The sequence below is a fragment of the Abramis brama genome (genome assembly GCF_963993115.1).
Source record: "Abramis brama genome assembly, chromosome: 6".
Lineage (NCBI taxonomy): Eukaryota > Metazoa > Chordata > Actinopteri > Cypriniformes > Leuciscidae > Abramis > Abramis brama.
The window spans coordinates 6,503,912-6,528,274 of record NC_139968.1 but is presented as its reverse complement, the minus strand read 5'-3'; the positions used below and the strand labels follow the sequence as shown (position 1 = coordinate 6,528,274).

Genomic DNA, 24,363 nt, shown 5'->3' with positions numbered 1-24,363 from the left:
TGATTTAGCCTTTGTCCTTTGTCTTACTCTTTAGTTTTTATATTTAGTCAACCTGTCCTGTTTTATTTTAGTCTGGATGAAGTCTTGAGGCCCGTTCACACCAAGGACGATAACTATGATGATAATGATAAATATAAAAGAATAGCAGAGTGCTCATCACAATGATAATGGCACAGAGAAACAATATTGTTGGAAACACTTTCAGAACGATTTTTTTGTACAGCTGATGAACGATTAAAACATTGACAGCCAATCAGAATCCATCCTGCTTTGTAGAGCTCGAGCATTTAAAGTGATTTACGTCAAAACTGAGATAATAAACAGAACAATATCGTCCGCTGGTGTGGACGCTAATATAGTTATCTTTATAGTTACCGTGTAAACAGTCTTTAGTAATGCTGTATATTATATTATATATTATTATACAAATTAACATACTCTACTTATAATTTTTATTTTATTTTAAAAACTCTCCAAAGCTAAAACGGTGAAATTTTAGAAAATTTCAAACTTCAAAACGAAATGTCCATTCATTGCCATTATAAAGCCACATCTTGAAACTTTGGGGGTAATCTTCGAAGGATGAACAAATAATGTTTTGGTCATCACATTAAAAATAACATTTAAATATGATAATATTTGAGTTTTGAAGTGCTGGAAAAAGCATTTTACTATTCCTGCCACACTTCCATGGTTACAGTTAGTCTTACTACAGTAAATCCATGGTGAATGTTGCAGATCTGTGGACTTAAAGCCTATAATTCATTATGTTCATTATATTAGTTCATTCATGGGCCATGGCACAATGTTTCTCCTGGTTTCCACGCCAGCGCTGTTTGATCTAATGGAGATCTACGGTTAATAACGGGGAAAGTTGAATGCTTCTCACTAGATCTCGCAGCGATGTTATTACGTCAGTGGCGAACTCAAATGCTTTCTTCACTGGATCTCTTAGTGCTGTGTAGGAACAGTGTTTGATCATGATCAGCTCGCGCTGCACTGACATTGATGGGCCAAACTCATGAACGGTCCAAAATATTGAGTTTCGTTCCGCCCTCATTACGTTTGCCATTTGATGTTGTGGTGGTCGCACCGGCAGGAAAAATGATCCAACGAATCGTTCGGTTTGTAATGCGTACCGAACCGAAAGCCTCGTACCAAACGGCTCAATACGAATACGTGTATCATTACACTCCTACAAAATACCCATTTCAAACAATTGCACATCCACTGATTAATACAAAGCAATTCAAACACAGTCCAACTGAACAGAAGATTCACCACAGAGTTGGGCATGATATTATGTTTTTAAAAATGCAGGTTATATATATTTTTTTCACTATATTGAAGAAAAGATCTGTCGTTACTTCTGTCTGATTGTGACGAAATATGTGGTGTGCCACACGGCTTACTTGAGTTTGGAGATCTTCCTTCCTCAAACATTATTTTGAATGCATTCTTTAAAAGTATTACTTCACTCTCCTAACAAATCTGTGAATCAGTTAAGTTGGGTTGGTAATCACAGCACAGTTTTGAGAAAAGGAGCACAAGATGTTCATGTTGGCACACAGAATGAGTTCCAGCGTCTTGGAAAGTGTGGAGGGGAAATGAGGCGGATGAGTCCAGAGATTCAGACTGTAATTGAATGCATGTGTTGCCAATGGGGTTGGATGACGTGGCGAGACTTCCCTGCCTTGATTCAGTGGAAGACACACACCAGCTGTTCAGATTTCAGGAGAGCGATTTGCATAAAGCACCAGGTGGACTGAGAGTTTGTGTCTATGCAAAGAGCCGTCACATGCTTTTGGTGTTCAACATCCCCCCCACCCCCCAAAAAAAAACATTTCTTAAGAATTTTCTCATCATTTAGTCTTAAAAATGCGGTGAAATCGGTGAAATTTTATGTGCAAAACAGGTCTATTGTCAATAGTGTGGTGATGCATGAAGCACAGCTCACACTGAAGTCACTAACCAAACATCTTTCTGCAGGTCCACACGCCCAACTATTAGTGGATTACTATTAGAAAGACTGGATTTCCCATGTGAAATTTCTTTTTCTTTGCATAACACGTGTAGTATTACCTAGTATTTACGTAAAGCAGCATTCGTACACAAAATAAGTGTGTTTTGGTGCACCACCACAATGGGGCGATTGACCAGTTGACGGCACAGCCCTACATTGGTCTATTTGAAATGCACTGCACATTAAAAAAACACATCGGCAAGTTTTGACCTCAAGTCTACTCTATAGACAGTTGTGATGAAAATATTGTCCACGTTTTCTATGATTGTTATGGTGATCTGCAGTCGATGGCCTTTGAGTTGGTCAGGGAGTCTTCAGCAAGAACCTCCATGCAATCAGATCATACCAAAGCCTGTTATTTTCTTAAAAATGAATCTTAAGCTCTTTCTTATAAAGATGTTCATGAATCCGACCCCTGATTTCCACACACAGTCCAAGTCTGAGAGTCACTTATGTGCTTCTGAAAGCAATAGCAATTCAATAGTGAGTGATTGAACTCTCGTGTGCCGTGAAAGTGCTCCCCATAATGAATTGTTTGCTGCACACTAGCTGAATTAATAATGACTTTGGCAGAGCGTTATGTGCGGCCATCAGGCTCTCAGCTTCAGCTCGCCATTTTTCCATAAGCTTTAAGATTATATCGCTGATTCAGCAACATATGTGACCCTGGACCACAAAACCAGTCACAACTCGCACGGGTTTATTTGTGGCAATAGCCAACAATACATGTACATGTACGGGTCAAAATTATAGATTTTTCTTTTATGCCGGAAATCATTAGGATATTAAGTAAAGATCATGATCCATGAAGATATTTTCTAAATTTCTTACCGTAAATATATATAAAAAAATATTTTTGTGAGTGGATGCAGCACAATCGCCAACATAAATGGACAACTTTAAAGGTGATTTTTTTGCACCCTCAGATTTTCAAATAGTTGTATCTCGTCCAAATATTGCCCTATCCTAACAAACCATACAGATGATGTATAAATCTCAATGTCCAAACTCCTGTGACTGGTTCTGGGGTCCATTTTAGTAAAATAGGCTCCTCCCACAATGTTCTTTTTGCCTCCCTTAGCGACCGTGAATCGAAAGTACAACTTTTTTTTCGATAATTATTCTTTGAATTTCCATCGAGTTTCGTTCCGATCGGCCTCCGTTAACCTGGTCTAATAGGTGCTCAAACTTCATTGGACGATGGCGGCCATGTTTTTCGAGATACGCCAATGTCCTCATAGACATACATGGCACCTTGGACCTGCATACCAATTTTCAAGTCAATCGGACTAACGGTCAGGCGGTCCTAGCCATTTTCATGTTTTTTTCATGTTATAGCGCCACCTAGTGTACAATCTTTCTTTTTTTTTCACCCTATCGGAACCAAACCAGTGCAGGAATGTTCAAAATTGCGTTATATATTGCTCTAGATGAAATGTTGACCATGTTGTTGATTTTTCTGGCCTGACCCGTCTCTCCTCATCTCTTCCAGGGCTTTGACCCTCCCCATCAGAGTGACACACGCACCGTTTACATAGCAAACAAGTTCCCACAGCATGGCCATTATATTCCTCAGAGGTTTGCAGACAACAGGATCATTTCCTCCAAGGTAAGAGAGCAGATCTCCAGCCATTTGACTCACGTGTGCATGTGTTTCAGGAGAATTTGACAGTGAAATCCTCCACACTGTTGTTGTTTTCTCTTTATAGTACACCATATGGAACTTTGTGCCCAAGAATTTGTTTGAGCAGTTCAGAAGAATTGCCAATTTTTATTTTCTCATCATCTTTTTGGTTCAGGTAAGCTCTCAGTTCACTCATAACCTAATTCATATTCACAAGATGCGATTTGGGAATGCAAATTACATGGGTACCGGTATATATGACTTGTGCATCTGATTTGTGCAATTAATCTAATTTTGTGAATATAAATGTGGTTGTGCATTTGCAAATCATAGTTTGAATAAATTGCTGTTTGCAAATATACAAGCTTTCTTGTGAATGTGAATTAGCTTGCAGATTTGTCACCAATATTTTGGAAATAAATACGTTTGAGGCTATTTTAGCTCCATAATCCTTGGTTTGAAAAGATAATGCGGGTTCAGCATCATCAGTGTTGGATGTTTTCCAGTAAAGAAAGATTATGTTCACTACAAACACCGCAGTCGTATGATAAAACACAACACGACAACAAGCATTGGTCATCTCTCAGTCTCTCTGTGTCATGAGACCAGGAAATAACATGATATTTTGCTCTAAATTTGTGTTATTTTACTTAAATCAACTATTCTGAATCGACTATTCACGTGTTTGATATTAATATAATTACTTAAATTATCGGAAAATGGGTTGAGTTTCAGAGCTGACAAAGAATATTATATGTAACTTTGTTTCTACATTACAGAGAAATGCTAAACCAGAAAAATGAGACTTAAAAATGTAAATTAACACTCATAAAGCTTGCCACAGCACACCGGCAAAAGTATTGATTATGAATGTGTCGGGAAAACAGCAAAGAGACTGTCTGAACATTTTAATAATGTATTAATAAATGAGTGTCTTTTGAGTCAGCGTCGGCTGCAGAGATAATAGAGAGAAATGCACGTTATGTTAAACATGTACTAATTCAGCTTCCACTCTCCGCACACACACTTGGATACGTGCTTAATAATAGCGCACAACATTTTCTAAGTTAACATTAACATAAGAGAGCGGCCATATAAAATGGCTAACGTTAGGCTACGACGTGCATGTTTCAAATGTTAGCCATGTTTGAGTCCAATCGATCTTAAATACTCGTAACCTCACGTGGGGTTAAACATGTTTCCTTGTTCTACCAAAGGACATGTGGATAGTGTATGGCACTGAACACTGTCTCTAACCAGACACTCTCTCTCCCCCACAGTTGATGATTGACACACCCACTTCCCCTATAACTAGTGGACTTCCCCTTTTTTTTGTCATCACAGTAACTGCCATCAAACAGGTGAGCACGTGAGCGTTCTCCAAATGTGCTTGTTTGACAGCTCATGCATGACGCGTGATTGGAGGATAACCATATAGTTGTGTGTTTTTCATAATCCTGCTCACACACACGCAGGGCTTTGAGGACTGGCTGCGGCACAAAGCTGATAATGAAGTGAACGGAGCACCTGTGTTTGTTGTGCGCAGCGGCAGTCTGGTCCAGACCCGATCCAAGAACATCCGAGTGAGTTCAGGCCAACGCCACTGCTAACAGACGTTCAGAAAACACCTCACACTTGCTGTCGTGTTAATAAACACAGTGGATCCGTTGTATGATGCCATGTTGGTTGATCTTCCTCACTCTGAAGTTCACCCTGTGTTCTTGTAGGTTGGTGATATTGTGAGAGTAGCCAAAGATGAGACGTTTCCTGCAGATCTGGTGCTCTTATCATCGGACCGGGCCGAGGGGACGTGCCACATCACCACTGCTAGCCTGGATGGAGAGACCAACCTGAAGGTCTGCTTTCTGCTCATGAACACTGGACTTATCAGAGCGCTTAATGAATCAACATGTGACTTGTCGTCACTTTCAGTGATATCTATATCCAAACAAGGCACTTTGTGTGTTTCTGACTGATTCTGCTCTCAGGTGTAACGGTTAGACTGAGTTAGTGATGCACCGAAATTTTGGTGAAATTGTTTTCGGCCCAAACAGCAACTTTTCAGTTTTCGGAAATGGTTTTGGAGGGCCAAAATTATTGATGGAAGTAGTGACGTTTAATTAGCGTTTCTGCCTCTTTCATGCACACAACATAAATAAACAACAACAGGTAAACGTCAGCTGAGTGCAAAATATCAATTTCTTGATTTTAATCGATACTGATATGGATTCTTAAGTCTCAAGATCAATCTTTAAGTCTATAAGCTATTTTTAGGGGTTCAAGCGTGTAGCGCTGAAACCGTATTGTAATGAGCCATGATTATGAAGTCGAGATTATTTAAAAAAAAACAACTTTCGCAAACTAGTCCTAGGCTTTTGGCTCAACCTCGATAAAACCCCTGCGGCACAATTCTCGGGACTCTCTTTGTCAATATTTATCACACAAAAAAATGTAACTTTGGCTTTTTGATAACTATAGCTGGGGCATTTAGAAAATAGGCATAGCCAAGTCCACCCAAAAGTCTATCAATCCTAAATGAAAACTCGAAACTTCTCGAAAATGGGTGAGAACATGCGACATATGATTCTAAACAAGCTTGCACATTTTAATGGGGATCGGCTCATAGTTGAGGCTATAACGGTTAAAAAGCTTTAAAACCATATTTTCCTCTGTAAATTGGCTGTAAATGGTCTTTTCCATCAATGATCTGGTTGGTTTCAGGCTAGTTAAAGAAAACATTATGCCTTTTACGCTTGTGCTTAAAGGCCTTAAAACGCTTGAGCACAGATAATTGCTCGCAGCTATTTTAGTTTCTGTTTTTACATAAAACTAAACATTAAAGGTGGGGTATGTGATTCTCTTTTTTTGTCCATTTTTTCAAAATCACTTGAAATCCTATTCCTAACCCACTTACAGCCTCTGAGTTAGAAGCACTGAAATGAAAATTAAGCAATTTAATCATCTGTGGAACGGGCAGGACTCGAAAAACTCCAGCCAATCATTTCCAAGACCACCTAGAATCATTGGACAGTAAGTTCGTCAATCAAACGGTCGTACCATCCCCCCCTCCCCCCATCCCCCTCGCGTGCGTGACCGCGAGAGACAGAGAGAGAGTCAGGGCCAGCATTGGAGGAAAGAAGGTAGGACCATTTGAGTTGTTTTTTCAAAATCTGCCGGCCGTTTTGCAAATCCCATACCCTACCTTTAATTGTATCTCACTTGACATTGAATAAACGCATTAAGCTTTGCTACTGTTAATATGAAACATCTCAGCTTTCAAATTCTGTCTGTTTATCTCAAACTACAAACAAGAAATACTTTTTAATGTGTCGTGACGGATCGCAGTAGCGCCTCAGTTCAAGCGGCACGTGAACCGATCATCTCTGCCTCTTTACTACTAGTTACAGCACCAAATACACATGAATGAACATCACAATGTGGAAATATACAGAACAACTTACTGAAAACTCTCATGTCTCATGATCAGTGTTTCAACCGCAGAAAGAGGTCAATAAAACAGCTTGTAAACAATCACTCAACGTCACATTTACCTCAGGAAAGTCATTCAATGCCCATATATGCACTATATTATATATTCATTATAAATGATTAATTCTTAAGATGATTGTGCCTGCTGTCCAGCTACAGTAGTATAGCATGTGTGTGTGTGTGTGTGATCTAACGCTGGATCTGCTGATGTGCAGACCCATTATGCGGTGCCAGAGACGGCTGTGTCTCAGTCGGTGTCGCGGCTCGAGTCTCTGCAGGCCGTGGTGGAGTGCCAGCAGCCGGAAGCTGATTTATACAGGTGACGCCACTCACACACAGCTTCACACTCATACTCATCCACGTTTGATTGTATAAGTGCTGACACAGCACATTCTCGCTTATCAGGTTTGTCGGGAGAATAACAGTAACCCAACAAGGAGAGGAGATAGTCAGGTAAGACATCTGAGATCAGCACGCTTTTCACTGGATGATAGAAAGGCTCAACACAAATGTATTTAAATATCTATTAAATAAATGTAAAAATATTTATTTATTTTTAAATATGTTTTTTATTAAGTATTTAGGTTATTTATTTATTATTATTATTTTTTGTTAATCCTTTCAGACCTTTAGGACCAGAAAACCTCCTGCTTCGAGGAGCAAGATTAAAAAACACCAAAGAAATATTTGGTACGGCATTATTTCTTTCCAATTTAGGACATTTATAGTCGACATGAATTCAAAATGGACCATATTTACTTTCATAATATATGTTTGCGACTTACACCACAAAAAAAGTTTTTCCTTTTCTGCTGACATCATGAATTGGTCTCAGTTCTCAACCTCCTGTCCTTCTCTATGAGTGGGTGAACATTTAAGAGGAGTAAGGATAGGGGGAGTTAATATTAGCATGTATGCTGTAATTTCTGAAGTCCTTCAACGCTTTGATGCTGGAGTGTAACTGGTCTGGCATCATGCAGGTGTGGCGGTGTACACGGGCATGGAGGCCAAGATGGCTCTGAACTACAAGTGCAAATCCCAGAAGAGATCTGCGGTAGAGAAGTATGCGCTCCCATGCTCTCCCTCTGCAGTACAGTGATGCTCCGTTATGCCTACATCGTCTCTCTCGTGTCTCTTGTGCAGATCCATGAACACGTTCCTCATCATCTACTTGGGCATTCTGCTGTTTGAAGCCATCCTCAGCACGATCCTGAAGTACGCCTGGCAGGCCGAGGACAAGTGGAACGAGCCGTTTTACAATCGCAAGACTGATCAAGAGAGAAACAGCAGCCAGGTCACTTTAATAAAGTCTTTACCCTTGGCTCATGATGGTTATATTAGTACTAGTGCTGCCAATCAATTAAAAAAATGATTAGTCTTTAATCGCATTTAAAAACACTTATGTTTTTTTATATATATTTTATAATGTAATAATTTCACAGTTAATCTCCAAATGAATGTTGACAACATAAAGACAGTATATATTAAATACTTGTTTAATGGCCCATTTTTATGAATGAAGGCCAGTGTCACTGATACTAATACAGCTACTGACTAACTCTAGCCAAAGGATGACAGAAAAAAACTGATGCATAAATGTATTGCATGCGTTAACATTGACAGCCCTAATTATTACCAGAGCCCGTCTACGGAGAGCCTGGCCACTCCCTATTAAGTCCTGTTGTACCGAATTTTGGTTGTAGTTCCACCAGAGTTCCACTGGGGGCGATCGCCCATGAGTGCAGAATGAATGGGAGTCTATGGAGCTAGACGGCTAAATGTGTCTCTTTCACCCGATTGCCGTTGAGAAATCTCAGATTTGATTGTAGGTTTTGCAAGTTCAACATGGGTTATAGGTCGAAAGCTGAATGAACGAGTACTTATGTCCTTTCGATTTCTTACAGGTTGAGTTGTTGTTGCCCATAACACGCTAGCATTCTGCTAATGAACGCTGATTGGTCAGTGAAGGACTGATTACGACCAGAGATGCCGCTTGATGGCATCCGAAGCGGGACCAGAAACAAACAAAACAAAAGCTCTTCTAGCACGTGTGTTTGCCTGTGTCAGCTGTGTTGTCGATGCCTCGAGAGGAAAGAAAGTACAGAGTGCGAAAGCACCAAAGTGACTGAAGGATTGCCGTAAAGCAGTATCTCTGGTCATACGATTTGCATGACGTCATTGACACTTTAAAAGACTTTTTAAAGCAAATAAGTGACTCTAACACCCAGCAATGTGTAATTTCTTTGCATCTCCTTTCGAATACAACATTCAAATTACTAGACAAAAAATTATATCCTGAGAAAAGTGGATTTTGAGGGGTATAGCGCCATAGACCTCCATTCATTCTGCACTCGTCCTGTGAGCGCCCTCATATGGAGCCAGAAGCCGGAAGTTTACTGAGAGTGGAAGTTCTCCACTTATTAGACATTCTCTGTTATTACATTTGAAGAATTACACTTTAGCATATGTGGCAGCTGGCGGCTCTTTGATGGCCACAAAACTAGAAGGTTTTATTCAAGTTTGGTGGTGATTTTTCTCCTCACAGATTTTGAAGTTTATTTCTGACTTCCTGGCGTTCCTGGTGTTGTACAACTTCATAATCCCAATCTCGCTGTACGTGACTGTCGAGCTGCAGAAGTTTCTGGGCTCTTTCTTCATCGTTTGGGACTTGGATCTATACCATGAAGAGAGTGACCAGAAGGCTCAGGTCAACACGTCAGACCTCAATGAGGAGCTGGGCCAGGTGTGTGTGTGTGTGTGAGAACTGTTTGGCCAGCTGTAGTTCTGCCTGAGATGAGTGAAACTATACTAATGTTGCGCCCGCAGGTGGAGTATGTTTTCACGGACAAAACGGGAACCCTCACTGAGAACGAGATGCAGTTTAGGGAGTGCTCCATCAATGGTATCAAATACCAGGAGATCAACGGGAAGCTCGTGCCCGAAGGAATGACAGAAGATTCCCCAGACGGATCGGTGCCTTGTCTGGTATGTCTTCATTTCTGATACAATTCTGTTGGTGAGGATAGTGGCGCAGAAATTACACACTTCACCTTTAAATTTAATTTATTAGCTCATTTAAAAAAACTGTAGTAAAGTAAAAAATTATCTTTTTATTAATTATAGCCACAAGCAGCAATTATCTGGGTCAAAGCACAATTGAAAGACATTACCAAAATAGCAAAAGAACTGGTCCTGTGGATGCTATGTGTTTGCTACACCTGTGTTTAAGTCACAGTTGCACTATTAAAAGTTTAAGATTTATTTATAGCATTGGAAATTCATGAAGTTTGGCAGGTATCCTCATAATGTTTCATGAAGTTTGGATGATGTGATCGCAGATTAGTCCGTATTCGTTGGGGGCGTGGCCAAGTGTGCCCAAAAGCCTATCATTCCTAGAGGAAAACGCAGCACATGCGACACATGATTCTAGAGAAGCACGCAAACTTTTGTGGAGATCGGGCCATAAGTGGGGCTATAAAAGCTTTAAAAATCATATATTTCCTTAGTAAATTAAATTTACTTGAATAATTGCTGCTTCCAATTTAGATTGCAGGTAGATTATTTAGATGAAGTATGACCGATTTCCTTGAGAAATGTTAAACATTGCAGTGATGCATTCTTCAACCAGTCATGTTTTAAGCTGTATCTCTATCTGTGTGTGTGTGTGTGTGTGTGTGTGTGTGTGTGTGTGTGTACGTTTCAGAGCAGGGAAGAGGAGTTGTTCCTGAAAGCCGTCTCACTGTGTCACACGGTGCAGATCAGTTATGATCAAACAGATGGGCCGGGAGACCCGTTCTCACACGCCAATGGCTTCTCGCCTCAGATGGAGTATTATGCCTCCTCTCCTGATGAGAAAGCACTAGTGGAAGCCACCAAGAGGTGAGATCTCACCTACTGCCAAACACACACTTTTGACCCTAACTTTGTGTGAGTATGTGTGAACAATTCCTTTAAATGATGTGTTTGACTGCAGGATGGGTGTCACATTCATAGGAAGCCATGGAGAAATCATGGAGATTAAAACATTTGGAAAAGCAGAGAAGTACGTCTAACTATAGTAACGTTCATTTTAGGCCACTAAATGGGAGGCGGATATCTAAGGTTGTTTAGAGTTGTGTTTTGAACGGCTGTCGTTCCTCACGCAGGTACAAGCTCCTCCACGTCCTGGAGTTTGACGCGGACCGCAGGAGGATGAGCGTGATTCTGCAGACGCCCTCAGGCATGTGCCTCTGAACACGCATGCGCTGTTTATCAGCGAACCGCACACTTGCCTAATGATGTGCCGTCTCTCATCAGGTGAAAAGGTGCTGTTTACAAAGGGAGCCGAATCAGCCATCCTGCCCTACGCCAAGAGCGGCGAGATCGACAAGACCCGAGTCCACGTGGATGAGTTTGCTCTGGTGAGCGCTCGAGATCATGCTCTCATGCTTGCTTTCTAGCTCATTCTAGATGGTGATGCTTGCAAAGTGTCACTGTTGCTCATAAGTGGTCAAATGGACAAACTTCAGTGTACAACTCGTCCTCGCCAATGGATTTTCGGACTTGTGGAGAAGTGTGGTATTTTTAGAACAGAATGACAGGTGTTGAGATCTGATTGATTGGCGTTTCTTGACGAAAATCCGCTTGGAAACTTAGTGAAAAACTCCTAAAAAGACTATTTTAGACTAAAAATAGTGTATAATAGTATTCACACAGTTTTCGTTGTGATTGGCTTGACTGGACTTACTTTAAAGAGCCTGTTTCATTCATTTGCACTCTCTCTAGAACGGTGTTATTTTAGTATCATTCTTAAAGGGTTAGTTCACCCAAAAATGAAAATTCTGTCAGTAATTACTCACCCTCATGTTGTTCCAACCGCGTAAGACCTTCGTTCATCTTCGGAACACAAATTAAGATATTTTTGATGAAATCTGAGAGTTGGATCACTTCTCCATAGGCTGCTAGGTGACCGAAACTTGCTGACCCAGAAAAGTTATTAAAGAGATCTTAATATAGTCCAAGTGACTACAGTGGCTCAATCTTAAGTATATCAAGCGACGAGAATACTTTTTGCATGCAAAAACAAGCAAAAATAACGACTTTATTCCACTATTCATTTCCTTCTCTCTGGGCCTCTAGTTGGTTCGCGTAGTGTTTTTGCGCGTCTGTTACACGTCACCACGTAGGCTCACTATTGGCCGACGCTGGTCATGTGTGTGATGCGTGATGACGTGTAACAGACGCGCTGCGCAAAAACACTACGAGGTCCAGAGAGAAGGAAATGAATAGTGGAATAAAGTCGTTATTTTTGTTTGTTTTTGCGCACAAAAAGTATTCTCGTCACTTGATATACTTAAGATTAAGCCACTGTAGTCACTTGGACTATATTAACGATCTCTTTAATAACTTTTCTGGGCCAGCAAGTTTCGGTCACCTAGCAGCCTAGGACTAGCCTGGACAAGTGATCAGCTCTCAGATTTAATCAAAAATATCTTAATTTGTGTTCCGAAAATGAACGAAGGTCTTACGCGGTTGGAACAACATGAGGGTGAGTAATTACTGACAGAATTTTCATTTTTGGGTGAACTAACCCTTTAAGAAATAATTTTTGTATTCCCAAAAACAAGTCAGAAAATCAGTAAAGGCACAATATGTACGACTTCTGGATTAAAATATCCACAAACCACTAGAACAATGTTATATATTTTGTTGACTTGTGTACTTAATCATCCATTTAAATAAATCAATTTAAATCCAGAGAAATTAGCTTTTTTAACCAGTGTAACGGCCCGTGTCATCGCGTCGCCTGTCAGTGACATCAGATCCGCGTTACCCTCGATTTCTGGTTTAACTTCCACGGAAAAACAAAGACGCTTTAATATATGATGTGTTTTATTAGACAGGTGAGCAACTGTTTGGATTCTTTATCAACAGAAAACGAATCATTGTTATATAGCTCAACAAAATTAGTCTGATTGTTTGAACCTCTTGTTTTCTTGATTTACCACGAGTACCATGTTTGTACCATGTTTGTACCATGTTTGTACCCATGTGCATGGGTGTGCGAGCACCACTTTCATCACAGCGCTTAAGAGTTTATTTGGAGTTTCGAGGTCTGGTCTGAGGTCAGCTTTTCTAATTCAAGTGATGTTGATGAGAGCGGTGCAGTTAATTAGCTCAGTTTGGTGTCCTCGTTATCAGCTAAACCCATGAGAGAGTCTGCAGACCCACTTCACCACTGTCTGTCACATGGTAGCACACACACACACACGCGCTCTGGGCAGTCCCACAGGATTGCATTGAGACTCATGGGATGTTTCAGACACAACAGCCTCATTGAAATGCTCCTCCATGCGCTGAACGCTCCCTATGACTGTGCTTAAAAGCATTAACTTAATTATGGATGTGGATCTCAAGATTGTGGCTTCCAAGCAACGTCTTGGCCAGCAGTTCGCTGTCCGTTCTCCTTTGCATCAGCTTTCGTATTACATCATTGTGTGTATAATTTAGCGGATTTTATCCTCCGTTTGGGCACAAATCAGTAAAATGGAGAAGTTTTCGTGAAACTTTTGCCAGCGCACTAAATTACGTTCATGCTGGGTTTCCCGCGTGACTTTTTGCAGAAGGGTTTGCGGACATTAGTGGTGGCCTGCAGACACTTCAGTGCGGATGAGTATCGGGAAGTGGACCGGCGGATCCATGAGGCCAGGACGGCTCTGCAGCAGAGAGAGGAGCGACTGGTGGAGGTCTTCAACTTCATCGAGAAAGACCTGGAGCTGCTGGGAGCGACTGGGGTGGAGGACAAGTGAGTCAGCACACACACACACACACACACACACACACAAAGAATGAGGTGGAGACTGATGTCTCATATGTACAAGGAAATTCATGCTGGTCAGATGAGGTTATAAATCATATTTTAAATGAACATCAATATAATCATTAATACTTTTGACTAATCCCTTTCTTTTTCTTTTTTTTTAAATGGCTAAAATGGAGGTTTATAATTTTAGAAACCGTTTTTGTCAAAACCTGTATTATTTGGTCATTTTAAGATTTTAAGGTTTGAATGCTACTATAGATCTCGCTGTTCCCCACGCATTTGGAGTACATTTTATTCGTGAAGGTCTTTAAAGGTCCTAAAAAGGCTTAAATGCTCCATTCTGACAACACTATGGATTTGTCTCAAGCCGTTATGGCTCAGCGTAGACAGTGTAATGCTAGCGGGCGAGCGATATTAGCCATTAGCTGATACGTTTTCCTGTTTCCCGTCAGAAGTGGGACTTTTATTTTGACAGCGCTGAAAGATAGCATTGTAGTCTGTGTGACAGTGAATGGTGAACAGTCAGTGTGATAGTGACAGCGGTGTGATGCGTTTACACTCTTCCGACACTCGCTCCTGACGATTGGACGGCCTCTCCTGCGTCGGGAACAGGAGCCAGCGGTGAGCCAGTGTGCGGCGGCGGCTGGTAATGCGGTTTGACATGTCGCTGTGACTCACACAGCTCTCTGTGGACTTAAGGTCAGCCATCAATCTGTGTCTACATGCCAACAGCATCATCAGACTGAGGAAGGCATGCAGGGACACGGGAACTTATCTGGAATGACCGTCGTTGGGATTCCCATGAGCCTTTTGACAAGCCATTAAAACTATTAAACCACAGAGGCACATACACATCCTCCAGTCTACTCAATGAGCATCATGATCCTCCTCACACACGTCTGACAGGTCATGTGATCCGCTTCACTGTATTGAAGTACAGTTTGGGGGAGGTCTTGGCTGTTTAGCAGATGGCTCTTCCGGGTCTAGGTCTTTGTGTTCTTCTGGATGGTAAAGCTGCATATGCTAACTCACGATCGCACAGTTTGCACAGCACTTTGTCCTCCTTCATTTGATCTACAGTCCAAAACCCCAAGTGCTTCCATATCGAAGTCCTCAAGTTATTAGGGGTCATCACTCGCCTCTCATGTCACACAGGTTGATCGCCGTTTTGTTTCATCTATCTTTTTTTATTTGTTTAATTCGTTTAAAATGAATAGTGTACATATTTGGTTAAAATCGATCCCTACACTGAAAAAAAATTGGAGTAGGATTTACTTGAAAAAAGCTAGGCAACTTTTTCCACTCAGAAAATGCTAGTAAATTTACAAAGATTTGCCAAGTAAAAACCTAAACATATTTATCAGTAGCTTTAATTAGAAATCTTTACGTTAAATTTACTTGGAATTAAGTAAACTTTACTTAACCTAGTTAAGTGAAAGTAACAAAGAAAATAAGTAATTTTATTTTGGCTAGTTAAAGGTTGATCAATATCGATTTAGTTGAAATTTCCTTTGCATTACATTTCACTCAAACAATAATATTGAATTATACCAGTCATTTATAGTATGTGCTTTACTTAGATTATCTAAGTAATTTATACTACAGCATGTCAGATGTTAAGCATCATGTGAATGCAAAGACCTCAATACTTGGTAGACAATACACAATGACGGTAACATTTGATGGATCATTTTTGTGTTTGAATGTGTCATTTTGAGCAGAAAATTTACTCGAAATGTCACAAAATGGCAAGTTACTAATCCTGACAACAAAAGCAATGATAAAACAGTGTAAATACAGCTGGAAACCAGTGAAAAATGAACCTCATTAATTATTCAAGGTCCAGTGCATGATGGGAACCCCAGTATCAGAAAAGTTGAGTAAATTTTACTTAATTTTATTGAGTTGATATTTATGCTTTCATTTCTACTCGCTTGAATTAAGTACTGATATGGAATTTACTTAGTTTTTTTAATTCTTGCCTGAACTAACTTTTTCATGTAAATTACATTGGTTTTTTTTTCAGTAGTATTTACTTCACCAAAAAATCATTTTTTACAGTGTATTTTCGTTTTCGAAACTTGTGTTGTTTGGTTGGTCCGATCGATTGCGCAATCGATTTTCGAACGTGAAGTGACAGCCCTAGTATATCCTATAAAATACTCTGATGTCCACGAGGTATTTCTGCCTGATATCATCAGTTTTGGCCCAACAGCTTTCTGTCTGAAGGTCACAGTGACATTTTTGCCGGCAAAATCCAGTTGTTTCAATAGAAATCCAGACAATCTTGAATTTTTGTTTTCAAAAGATTGGTGAGTTTGGAAAGCTTCATTCCCCGCTTTGACCAGCAGAACGCTAATGAGCTGATGCAGTTATCCTAAAGCACAGTCATGCTTTTCTGTGGAGAAAACACAAACAGACTCTCGAGTCTCTCAACCCACCCAGATGAACACCAGAGTGAACTAGGGCTGGTGAAGGTTATCCATTCGTAACCGAGGATGTGGACATATACAGGGTACGGTAGCAAGAACTGCCCGTTTGAGTTTTAAAGGAGAGCACATTTTTGTGTTCTCAATACCATTGTCACACACTGATGTTTAAAGTCACTTTGAAACCAAGCAGCTTTCTGTTTCTGTTGGTCAACATGGCGGATTCGTGTGACAAGCTGAGCCTGATTGTGAGCGTTGTCATCAGCAAGGCACTTCTCACACGTTACGCCTGTAGAGATCAGGATGGCTTGAGTTTGGCTTTGACAGGGATGAGCTGTTTCTGTGTGTCCAGGGTTTAATCGGGCCTCAGGGAAAACAGCAAGCCTTGCTGTCTCTAGAGCAAAGCCAACACTTGTACTTAATGTATTTAATGTTTTCTAAATGAGATCTAGATCACTGAACCCGAGAAGGAAGTGGGCGGCTTTGACACTCGTGCTTATTCAGATTAATCCTAGATTTGGTATTTTGTGTTCATTGCAGTGACAGTGCAAAACATTGAAGTATTCATTTTTTTTAGCATGAAACATGACTCAGACATGTTGTTGTCGGGTTTTTTTGTATAATGAACACAAATGAATATCATTGTCTTAAAGAATTATTCTATAAATATTGTGCCTTAAGAAACCCCATATTAAAGGAATCATTCTATAATATTGTATTAAAATAACACATGAATCTACACTGTTTTTCAGATATGTATATGTGTGTGTGTGTGTGTGTATATACATTTACACATTTACCAGATGCCTGAAAACTCAGGGTATTTGGTGTACCACTTTAACTATTATAACCTTTTTATTTAGTTTTCCCTGGTGAAGCATTAGTGCAAAAAAGTCTTAAAAAACAAAGTAGTTAATAATTAACTGGAAACAGTGTCTTTATTTCATATTATTGGTGAAAATACAACAAAAAAAAAGTAGAAAAGTACATTTAAGAGTAAATATTTGATAATATATAAATATGTAGTAATAAATAAAATAATAATTTTTGGTTAATATATATATATATATATATATATATATATATCATTGGTCTGTTGTTTAATGTTTGTGCGAAAGTTTATTTTAAAAAACGATTTATTATTTGCTCATTTTAATCTGATCACTTTTCATTCATTGAAATGAAATATTAACTGAAATAAAATATTTTAACAAATTAAACTTATTTTATTTCAGCTAGTCTGACATTTCTGATTTTCATTTGGTTCAAGCTGCAGTGCTAAAATAACTTTAACTCAATTAAAATATAACTTAATAAAACACTATGTAGAAATTTATGAAATGTATTTTTAAAAAAATTATAATTGAAATCAAAACTAATCCAGCAGTTTAAATTCACATGTCTTCACCACAGCATCACACTATAGTGCTTTTAATTGTGATTGTGTGTGTGTAGGCTGCAGGACAAGGTCCAGGAGACGATTGAAGCGCTGCGATTGGCTGGGATCAAGGTGTGGGTGTTGACCGGTGACAAGCACGAGACGGCGGTCAGCGTGAGCCTCTCCTGTGGTCATTTCCACCGCACCATGAACATCCTGGAGCTCGTGCAGCAGAGATCAGACAACGAGTGCGCCGAGCAGCTCCGCAGGCTCGCCAGGAGGTACGGCACACCACTCGTGCCATATGTGACCCGGGACCGCAAAACCAGTCACACGAGTCCAGTTTCTGAAATTGAGATGTATATATCATCTGAAAGCTGAATACATAAGCTTTCCATTGATGTATGGTTTGTTAGGATGTATATTTGGCCGAGATAATCTGGAATCTGAAGGTGCAAAAAAATCTAAACATTGAGAAAATCTCCTTTAAAGTTCTCCATTTATGTTGGCGATTGTGCAGCATTCACTCACAAAAATAAATGTTTTATATATTTACGGTAGGAAATTTAGAAAATATCTTCATGGAACATGATCTTTACTTAAAGGACAATTCCGGTGAAAAATGAACCTAGGGGTAATTAACACATGGTTACCGAGTCGATCGTTCCCTGCGATGCGTTTTCATGATAATCGAATGTAAAGAGTTTTATCTTTAAAAACAGATGATCTTATAACGCTAGTATATGGGGCACAGAGTAAGTAAAAGTAAATCGCTAGTTAATACCACTAACAAGGCTCAAAATAGCCTCACACTAACACAGTAGCATAATGAGGGTCCCTACATGCAAACCGAAGCATTGAGAACTTTGTAAGTGTACAGACAGTTTAATAAGACGATGCTTTATAAAGACAGTACATTACGCGTTTACAGGCATCATCTTGGAAAACAGTCTCGACTAATCGAGTCACGAACGCTGTGCTAAGTGAGCTGGTCGATAGGAATTACGCATAGTGAAATCTAACGTAGCACGGCGTTCGTGACTCGATTAGTCGCGACTGTTTTCCTAGATGATGCATGTAAACGCGTAATGTACTGTCTTTATAAAGCATCGTCTTATTAAACTGTCTGTACACTTACAAAGTTCTCAATGCTTCGGTTTGCATGTAGGGACCCTCATTATGCTACCGTGTTAGTGTGAGGCTACTTTGAGCCTTGTTAGTGGTATTAACTAGCGATTTACTTTTACTTACTCTGTGCCCCATATACTAGCGTTATAAGCTAATCTGTTTTTAGAGATAAAACTCTTTACATTCGATTTTCATGAAAACGCATCGCAGGGAACGATCGACTCGGTAACCATGTGTTAATTACCCCTAGGTTCATTTTTCACCGGAATTGTCCTTTAATATCCTCCTGATTTTTGGCATAAAAGAAAATTGGATAATTTTGACCCGTACACTGTGTTGTTGGCTATTGCCACAGATATACCCGTGCGACATGTGACTGGTTTTGTGGTCCAGGGTCACATATAGTGGCCAATAAGGCCTGCACTCGAAAACTGTTACTATTTTAGGTTACACTTTATTTTAAGGTGATGTTACTGTGTTATTATACATTTAAGTACTGAGTCATATTAATTGACTACATGTACTTAGTTACTATAGTATAGGGTTAGGGTAGGATTAGGGTTTGGTTGAGGGTTAACTGCATGCAATTATGCATAATTTACTATTATTACTATGGTAAGTACATGTAACACATGTAACAAGGACACTGTAAAATAAAGTGTTACCCAATTTTATTTGTTAATTCATCAGGGCAAATGTGACCCTTTTAAGGCTTAGAAGAAGCCCTGAGCTCATGTGTTGTTGATGGAGAAATGTTAAGCTGGTGTGTTTGAGACGGGTGTGATGGTGTGCCTGTGTTTGTCCAGGATCAAAGAGGATCATGTGATCCAGCACGGGCTGGTGGTGGACGGGGCGAGTCTTTCCCTGGCTCTGCGGGAACATGAGAAACTCTTCATGGATGTGTGTAAGAACTGCTCAGCGGTGCTCTGCTGCAGAATGGCTCCTCTCCAGAAAGCCAAGGTGAGTTACCTTACCCCTTCATGTGTGTGTGTGTGTTCAGGTTTCAGGCCAGAGGTCGCACACACTTATACGCTATATTGCCCCACACTACCCTGTTGTTTTCATAGCGCTGGTGTTAAAGGCTCCTGTGTGTTTGGCAGGTGGTGAGACTGTTGAAGACTTCCCCAGAGAAGCCCATTACATTAGCCATCGGAGATGGAGCCAATGATGTCAGCATGATCCAAGAGGCTCACGTTGGTATCGGTAGGTGTCCGAACAGGAACTTACAGGGATAGTTCACCCAAAAATGAAAATTAGCACATGATTTACTCACCCTAAAGCCACCCTAGGTGTTTATGACACCTTTATTTCAGTCGTGTAAGAAAATGCATGGCTCCACTTCAGAAGGCCTTTATTTAGGAGCTGTGAGGAGCACTTTAATCATGGATAGATGCACTTTTATGATGGATAGATGCACTTTAATCATGGATAGATGCACTTTAATCATGGATAGATGCACTTTTATGATGGATAGATGCACTTTTATGATGGATAGATGCACTTTTATCATGGATAGATGCACTTTTATCATGGATAGATGCACTTTTATGATGGATAGATGCACTTTAATCATGGATAGATGCACTTTTATCATGGATAGATGCACTTTAATCATGGATAGATGCACTTTTATGATGGATAGATGCACTTTTATGATGGATAGATGCACTTTTATCATGGATAGATGCACTTTTATGATGGATAGATGCACTTTAATCATGGATAGATGCACTTTAATCATGGATAGATGCACTTTTATGATGGATAGATGCACTTTTATGATGGATAGATGCACTTTTATCATGGATAGATGCACTTTTATCATGGATAGATGCACTTTTATCATGGATAGATGCACTTTTATGATGGATAGATGCACTTTTATGATGGATAGATGCACTTTTATCATGGATAGATGCACTTTTATGATGGATAGATGCACTTTTATCATGGATAGATGCACTTTTATCATGGATAGATGCACTTTTATGATGGATAGATGCACTTTAATCATGGATAGATGCACTTTTATCATGGATAGATGCACTTTAATCATGGATAGATGCACTTTTATGATGGATAGATGCACTTTTATGATGGATAGATGCACTTTTATCATGGATAGATGCACTTTTATCATGGATAGATGCACTTTTATGATGGATAGATGCACTTTAATCATGGATAGATGCACTTTAATCATGGATAGATGCACTTTTATCATGGATAGATGCACTTTAATCATGGATAGATGCACTTTTATGATGGATAGATGCACTTTTATGATGGATAGATGCACTTTAATCATGGATAGATGCACTTTTATGATGGATAGATGCACTTTAATCATGGATAGATGCACTTTAATCATGGATAGATGCACTTTTATGATGGATAGATGCACTTTTATGATGGATAGATGCACTTTTATCATGGATAGATGCACTTTTATCATGGATAGATGCACTTTTATCATGGATAGATGCACTTTTATGATGGATAGATGCACTTTTATGATGGATAGATGCACTTTTATCATGGATAGATGCACTTATGGATAGATGCACTTTTATCATGGATAGATGATGCACTTTTATCATGGATAGATGATGCACTTTTATCATGGATAGATGATGCACTTTTATCATGGATAGATGCACTTATCATGGATAGATGCACTTTTATCATGGATAGATGCACTTTTATGGACTTCAAAACAGAAACATCCATTCACTGCCATTATAAAGCTTGGAAGAGCCAGGACATTTTTTAATATAACTCCGATTGTATTAGTCTGAAAGAAGGAAGTCATATACACCTAGGATGGCTTGAGGGTGAGTAAATCACAGGCTAATTTTCATTTTTGGGTGAACCACTTTAACCACTTGCAATTCGGATGTTATTGCAGGAATATTAATGAAGCTAACTGAATTAAACTCTCCACAGGAATCATGGGCAAAGAAGGAAGACAGGCCGTGAGAAACAGCGACTATGCAATCGCGAGGTTCAAGTTCCTCTCCAAATTGCTGCTTGTACACGGCCATTTCTACTACGTTAGAATAGCGACCCTTGTGCAATACTTTTTCTACAAGGTACGTTTTCTCGGAGTGGAAGCCTTTTGTGTTGCTTTCCAGAGATTTGCGTTCTCATAATGGTCTTTGTTTTCTTTTCTTGTAGAATGTGTGCTTTATCACTCCCCAGTTTTTATACCAGTTCTTCTGTTTGTTCTCACAGCAAGTAAGTGTGTCTTGATGTCGTGTCTTATGTCAGTGTTGTACAGTCCTTAACCCGTGTGCTGTGTTTAAAACCCTGTAACACCTTCTGTGTTCCTGGTCAAAAATGACGGTGTGTGAGTATATTGGTTAAGTCTGGAGACCTTTTGAGGTGTGATCAGTGTGTGATTTCTCCTGCTCTCTTGTTCTCGCAGACTCTTTATGACAGCGTGTATCTGACGCTGTATAATATCTGCTTCACCTCTCTGCCCATACTGGTGTACAGTCTGTTTGAGCAGCTGGTGCATCCACACGTTCTGCAGAGCAAACCAGCACTTTACAGGTACACCAGCACACGTCACTGACGGCTCGGACCTGGACACAGGAAATAAATCTGATTTGATATATTACCAAAATAATACCAAAACACTGCTATTTTCAGTTAGGCGAAACAATTAGTGAACTCCAGATTTTAAAATCAGTTTATGACATGGTGCAATGAGTCAATTTAAACCAAACGGTACCGTCTATATATATTTTTTTTTTTTTATTTTATATATATATATATATATATATATATATATATATATATATATATATACTTTATCAATGTCGTTAATAAATAGATAATTTAATAAGTACATTTAGTACCCAGGGTTATTGTTAATTAAAAGATTAATCATTACTTGAACAAAGCAACATCAACTGAAATGAAATGAAGAATAAAAAACTTTTATTTTATTTTATTTCAGCTAGTTGTTCACCAACATTACTTCATTTTTGTTTAGTTCAGGTTGAAACACTAAAATAACTTAAACTTAATAAAAACTATAGATTTTTTTTTTTTTTTTAACTAATACAATTTCAAAAACACACATTTCTAAAACTTAAACAAAAATTTAAATGAAAACAGGACATATAAAAAATAAAATTGAATTCAGAATATTAACCAAAAAAGAATGTTTTTCAATGACACTAAAAAATTATGATAATAAAATAACACCGTTTTGTAGTTCGACTTGAACTTAAATTTACGTTTTTGTTTGTTTTTCTTCTATTTATATTTTATTTCAGCTTTATTTCAATTAACGGAAACCATTTTCGTAGTTTTACTTTTGCAATAATAGCACTGAGAAAAGTACCAGCTCTTTTTGTGCAGTAAATTAGTGTTGGTTTTAATTGAATGTTGACTGTAATTTTCCCTTCATCAGAGACATCAGCAAAAATTCCCAGCTTTCCTTCAAAACCTTTTTGTACTGGACCTTCCTGGGCTTCTGCCACGCCTTCGTCTTCTTCTTCGGCTCCTACATCCTGATGGGAGAAGACACCACGCTGATGGGGAACGGACAGGTCAGCTTGGTCTCTCCGGCTTTATCTCCTCCTCTCCTCCTCTTCTGTCATCCCAGCTCATGTGTGTCTGTGGCTCTACACTCATTTTTGCTAGCATGAAAGTCTTTGAAATCCTCCACAAAGCGTTATGTATAGATCTCCGAGATGCTATCTGAATTATTCAGCTCGAAGGGCTTAAGATAATGAATGCACTTAAACGTTAATAACCCTTACTTGGCCTTAGTGACTATTGATTAACTCCAGCTTACAGACACAAAGCATCAATCCTCAAACTGATTACGCCGTTATCCGGCGCATTTGTACCACACTGTTAGGTGTCAGTGGATGTGGGCTTTTACTACTTATCCATATTCTCTCTCTTTTTCTGCTTCTCTCTTTCTCTTTCCTGCTGTGCATGCTCTCAGATTTTGCGAGCTAACAGGCAACTGGTAAGAGTTGAGTGGATTCCAGTTGATGCATGTGTCTTTCCTAATGACCAGCTGTCTCTGTGGTTTGCTTTAGCACGAGTGGCTCTGATCTGTGTTCTCTTGATACACTGCCATCCTCTATTAACGACAAGCTTTTGGAAGCGCTGCCTCACTCGCCTTTTTGCATGACAGCAAATGGCTTCCGACAAGCCGGAATCTCTCTGATATAAAGCGATTGAGCAGGGTTCATCACATGTTTCATTTTGGAGGAATTTATAGCCTCCAGATATTTAGTTTGCAGAGGGGTGGGAAACACAGGGTATGATACGGTACGTGATACGTGATATTATCACGATACAGTAGGGGTGTAACAATATATCGTGTCACAATACTGTGCGAGTTTACAGAGTTTTAGTGTCAGTACTACATTAAATGACTATATATAATGTAGCATGGTTGACATCAGACCTTTTCAGTCGTAACTGAGAGTGGGTCTGGGGAAGCTTCATTCACAGGCCATT

The 24,363-nt window shown here is 39.4% G+C and overlaps 1 protein-coding gene across 3 annotated transcripts in view; it reads left to right on the top strand.

Annotated features, from left to right (window-relative positions):
• atp11b (ATPase phospholipid transporting 11B) overlaps nucleotides 1-24,363 on the top strand; it is a 52,831-nt gene that overhangs the window by 7,612 nt on the left and 20,856 nt on the right. For all 3 annotated transcript variants that reach the window (XM_084116611.1, XM_084116613.1, XM_084116612.1), the window contains exons 2-25: nucleotides 3,516-3,632; nucleotides 3,733-3,822; nucleotides 4,928-5,008; nucleotides 5,123-5,230; nucleotides 5,375-5,503; nucleotides 7,352-7,455; nucleotides 7,542-7,589; nucleotides 7,762-7,826; nucleotides 8,117-8,198; nucleotides 8,280-8,430; nucleotides 9,682-9,879; nucleotides 9,963-10,121; nucleotides 10,840-11,015; nucleotides 11,110-11,178; nucleotides 11,282-11,355; nucleotides 11,433-11,536; nucleotides 13,739-13,920; nucleotides 17,823-18,026; nucleotides 19,680-19,833; nucleotides 19,974-20,076; nucleotides 21,820-21,965; nucleotides 22,051-22,110; nucleotides 22,301-22,428; nucleotides 23,297-23,435. In XM_084116611.1, coding sequence (XP_083972737.1) covers nucleotides 3,516-3,632; nucleotides 3,733-3,822; nucleotides 4,928-5,008; nucleotides 5,123-5,230; nucleotides 5,375-5,503; nucleotides 7,352-7,455; nucleotides 7,542-7,589; nucleotides 7,762-7,826; nucleotides 8,117-8,198; nucleotides 8,280-8,430; nucleotides 9,682-9,879; nucleotides 9,963-10,121; nucleotides 10,840-11,015; nucleotides 11,110-11,178; nucleotides 11,282-11,355; nucleotides 11,433-11,536; nucleotides 13,739-13,920; nucleotides 17,823-18,026; nucleotides 19,680-19,833; nucleotides 19,974-20,076; nucleotides 21,820-21,965; nucleotides 22,051-22,110; nucleotides 22,301-22,428; nucleotides 23,297-23,435 — 2,871 coding nt within the window. The remainder of the gene's footprint in view (nucleotides 1-3,515; nucleotides 3,633-3,732; nucleotides 3,823-4,927; nucleotides 5,009-5,122; nucleotides 5,231-5,374; nucleotides 5,504-7,351; nucleotides 7,456-7,541; nucleotides 7,590-7,761; nucleotides 7,827-8,116; nucleotides 8,199-8,279; nucleotides 8,431-9,681; nucleotides 9,880-9,962; nucleotides 10,122-10,839; nucleotides 11,016-11,109; nucleotides 11,179-11,281; nucleotides 11,356-11,432; nucleotides 11,537-13,738; nucleotides 13,921-17,822; nucleotides 18,027-19,679; nucleotides 19,834-19,973; nucleotides 20,077-21,819; nucleotides 21,966-22,050; nucleotides 22,111-22,300; nucleotides 22,429-23,296; nucleotides 23,436-24,363) is intronic.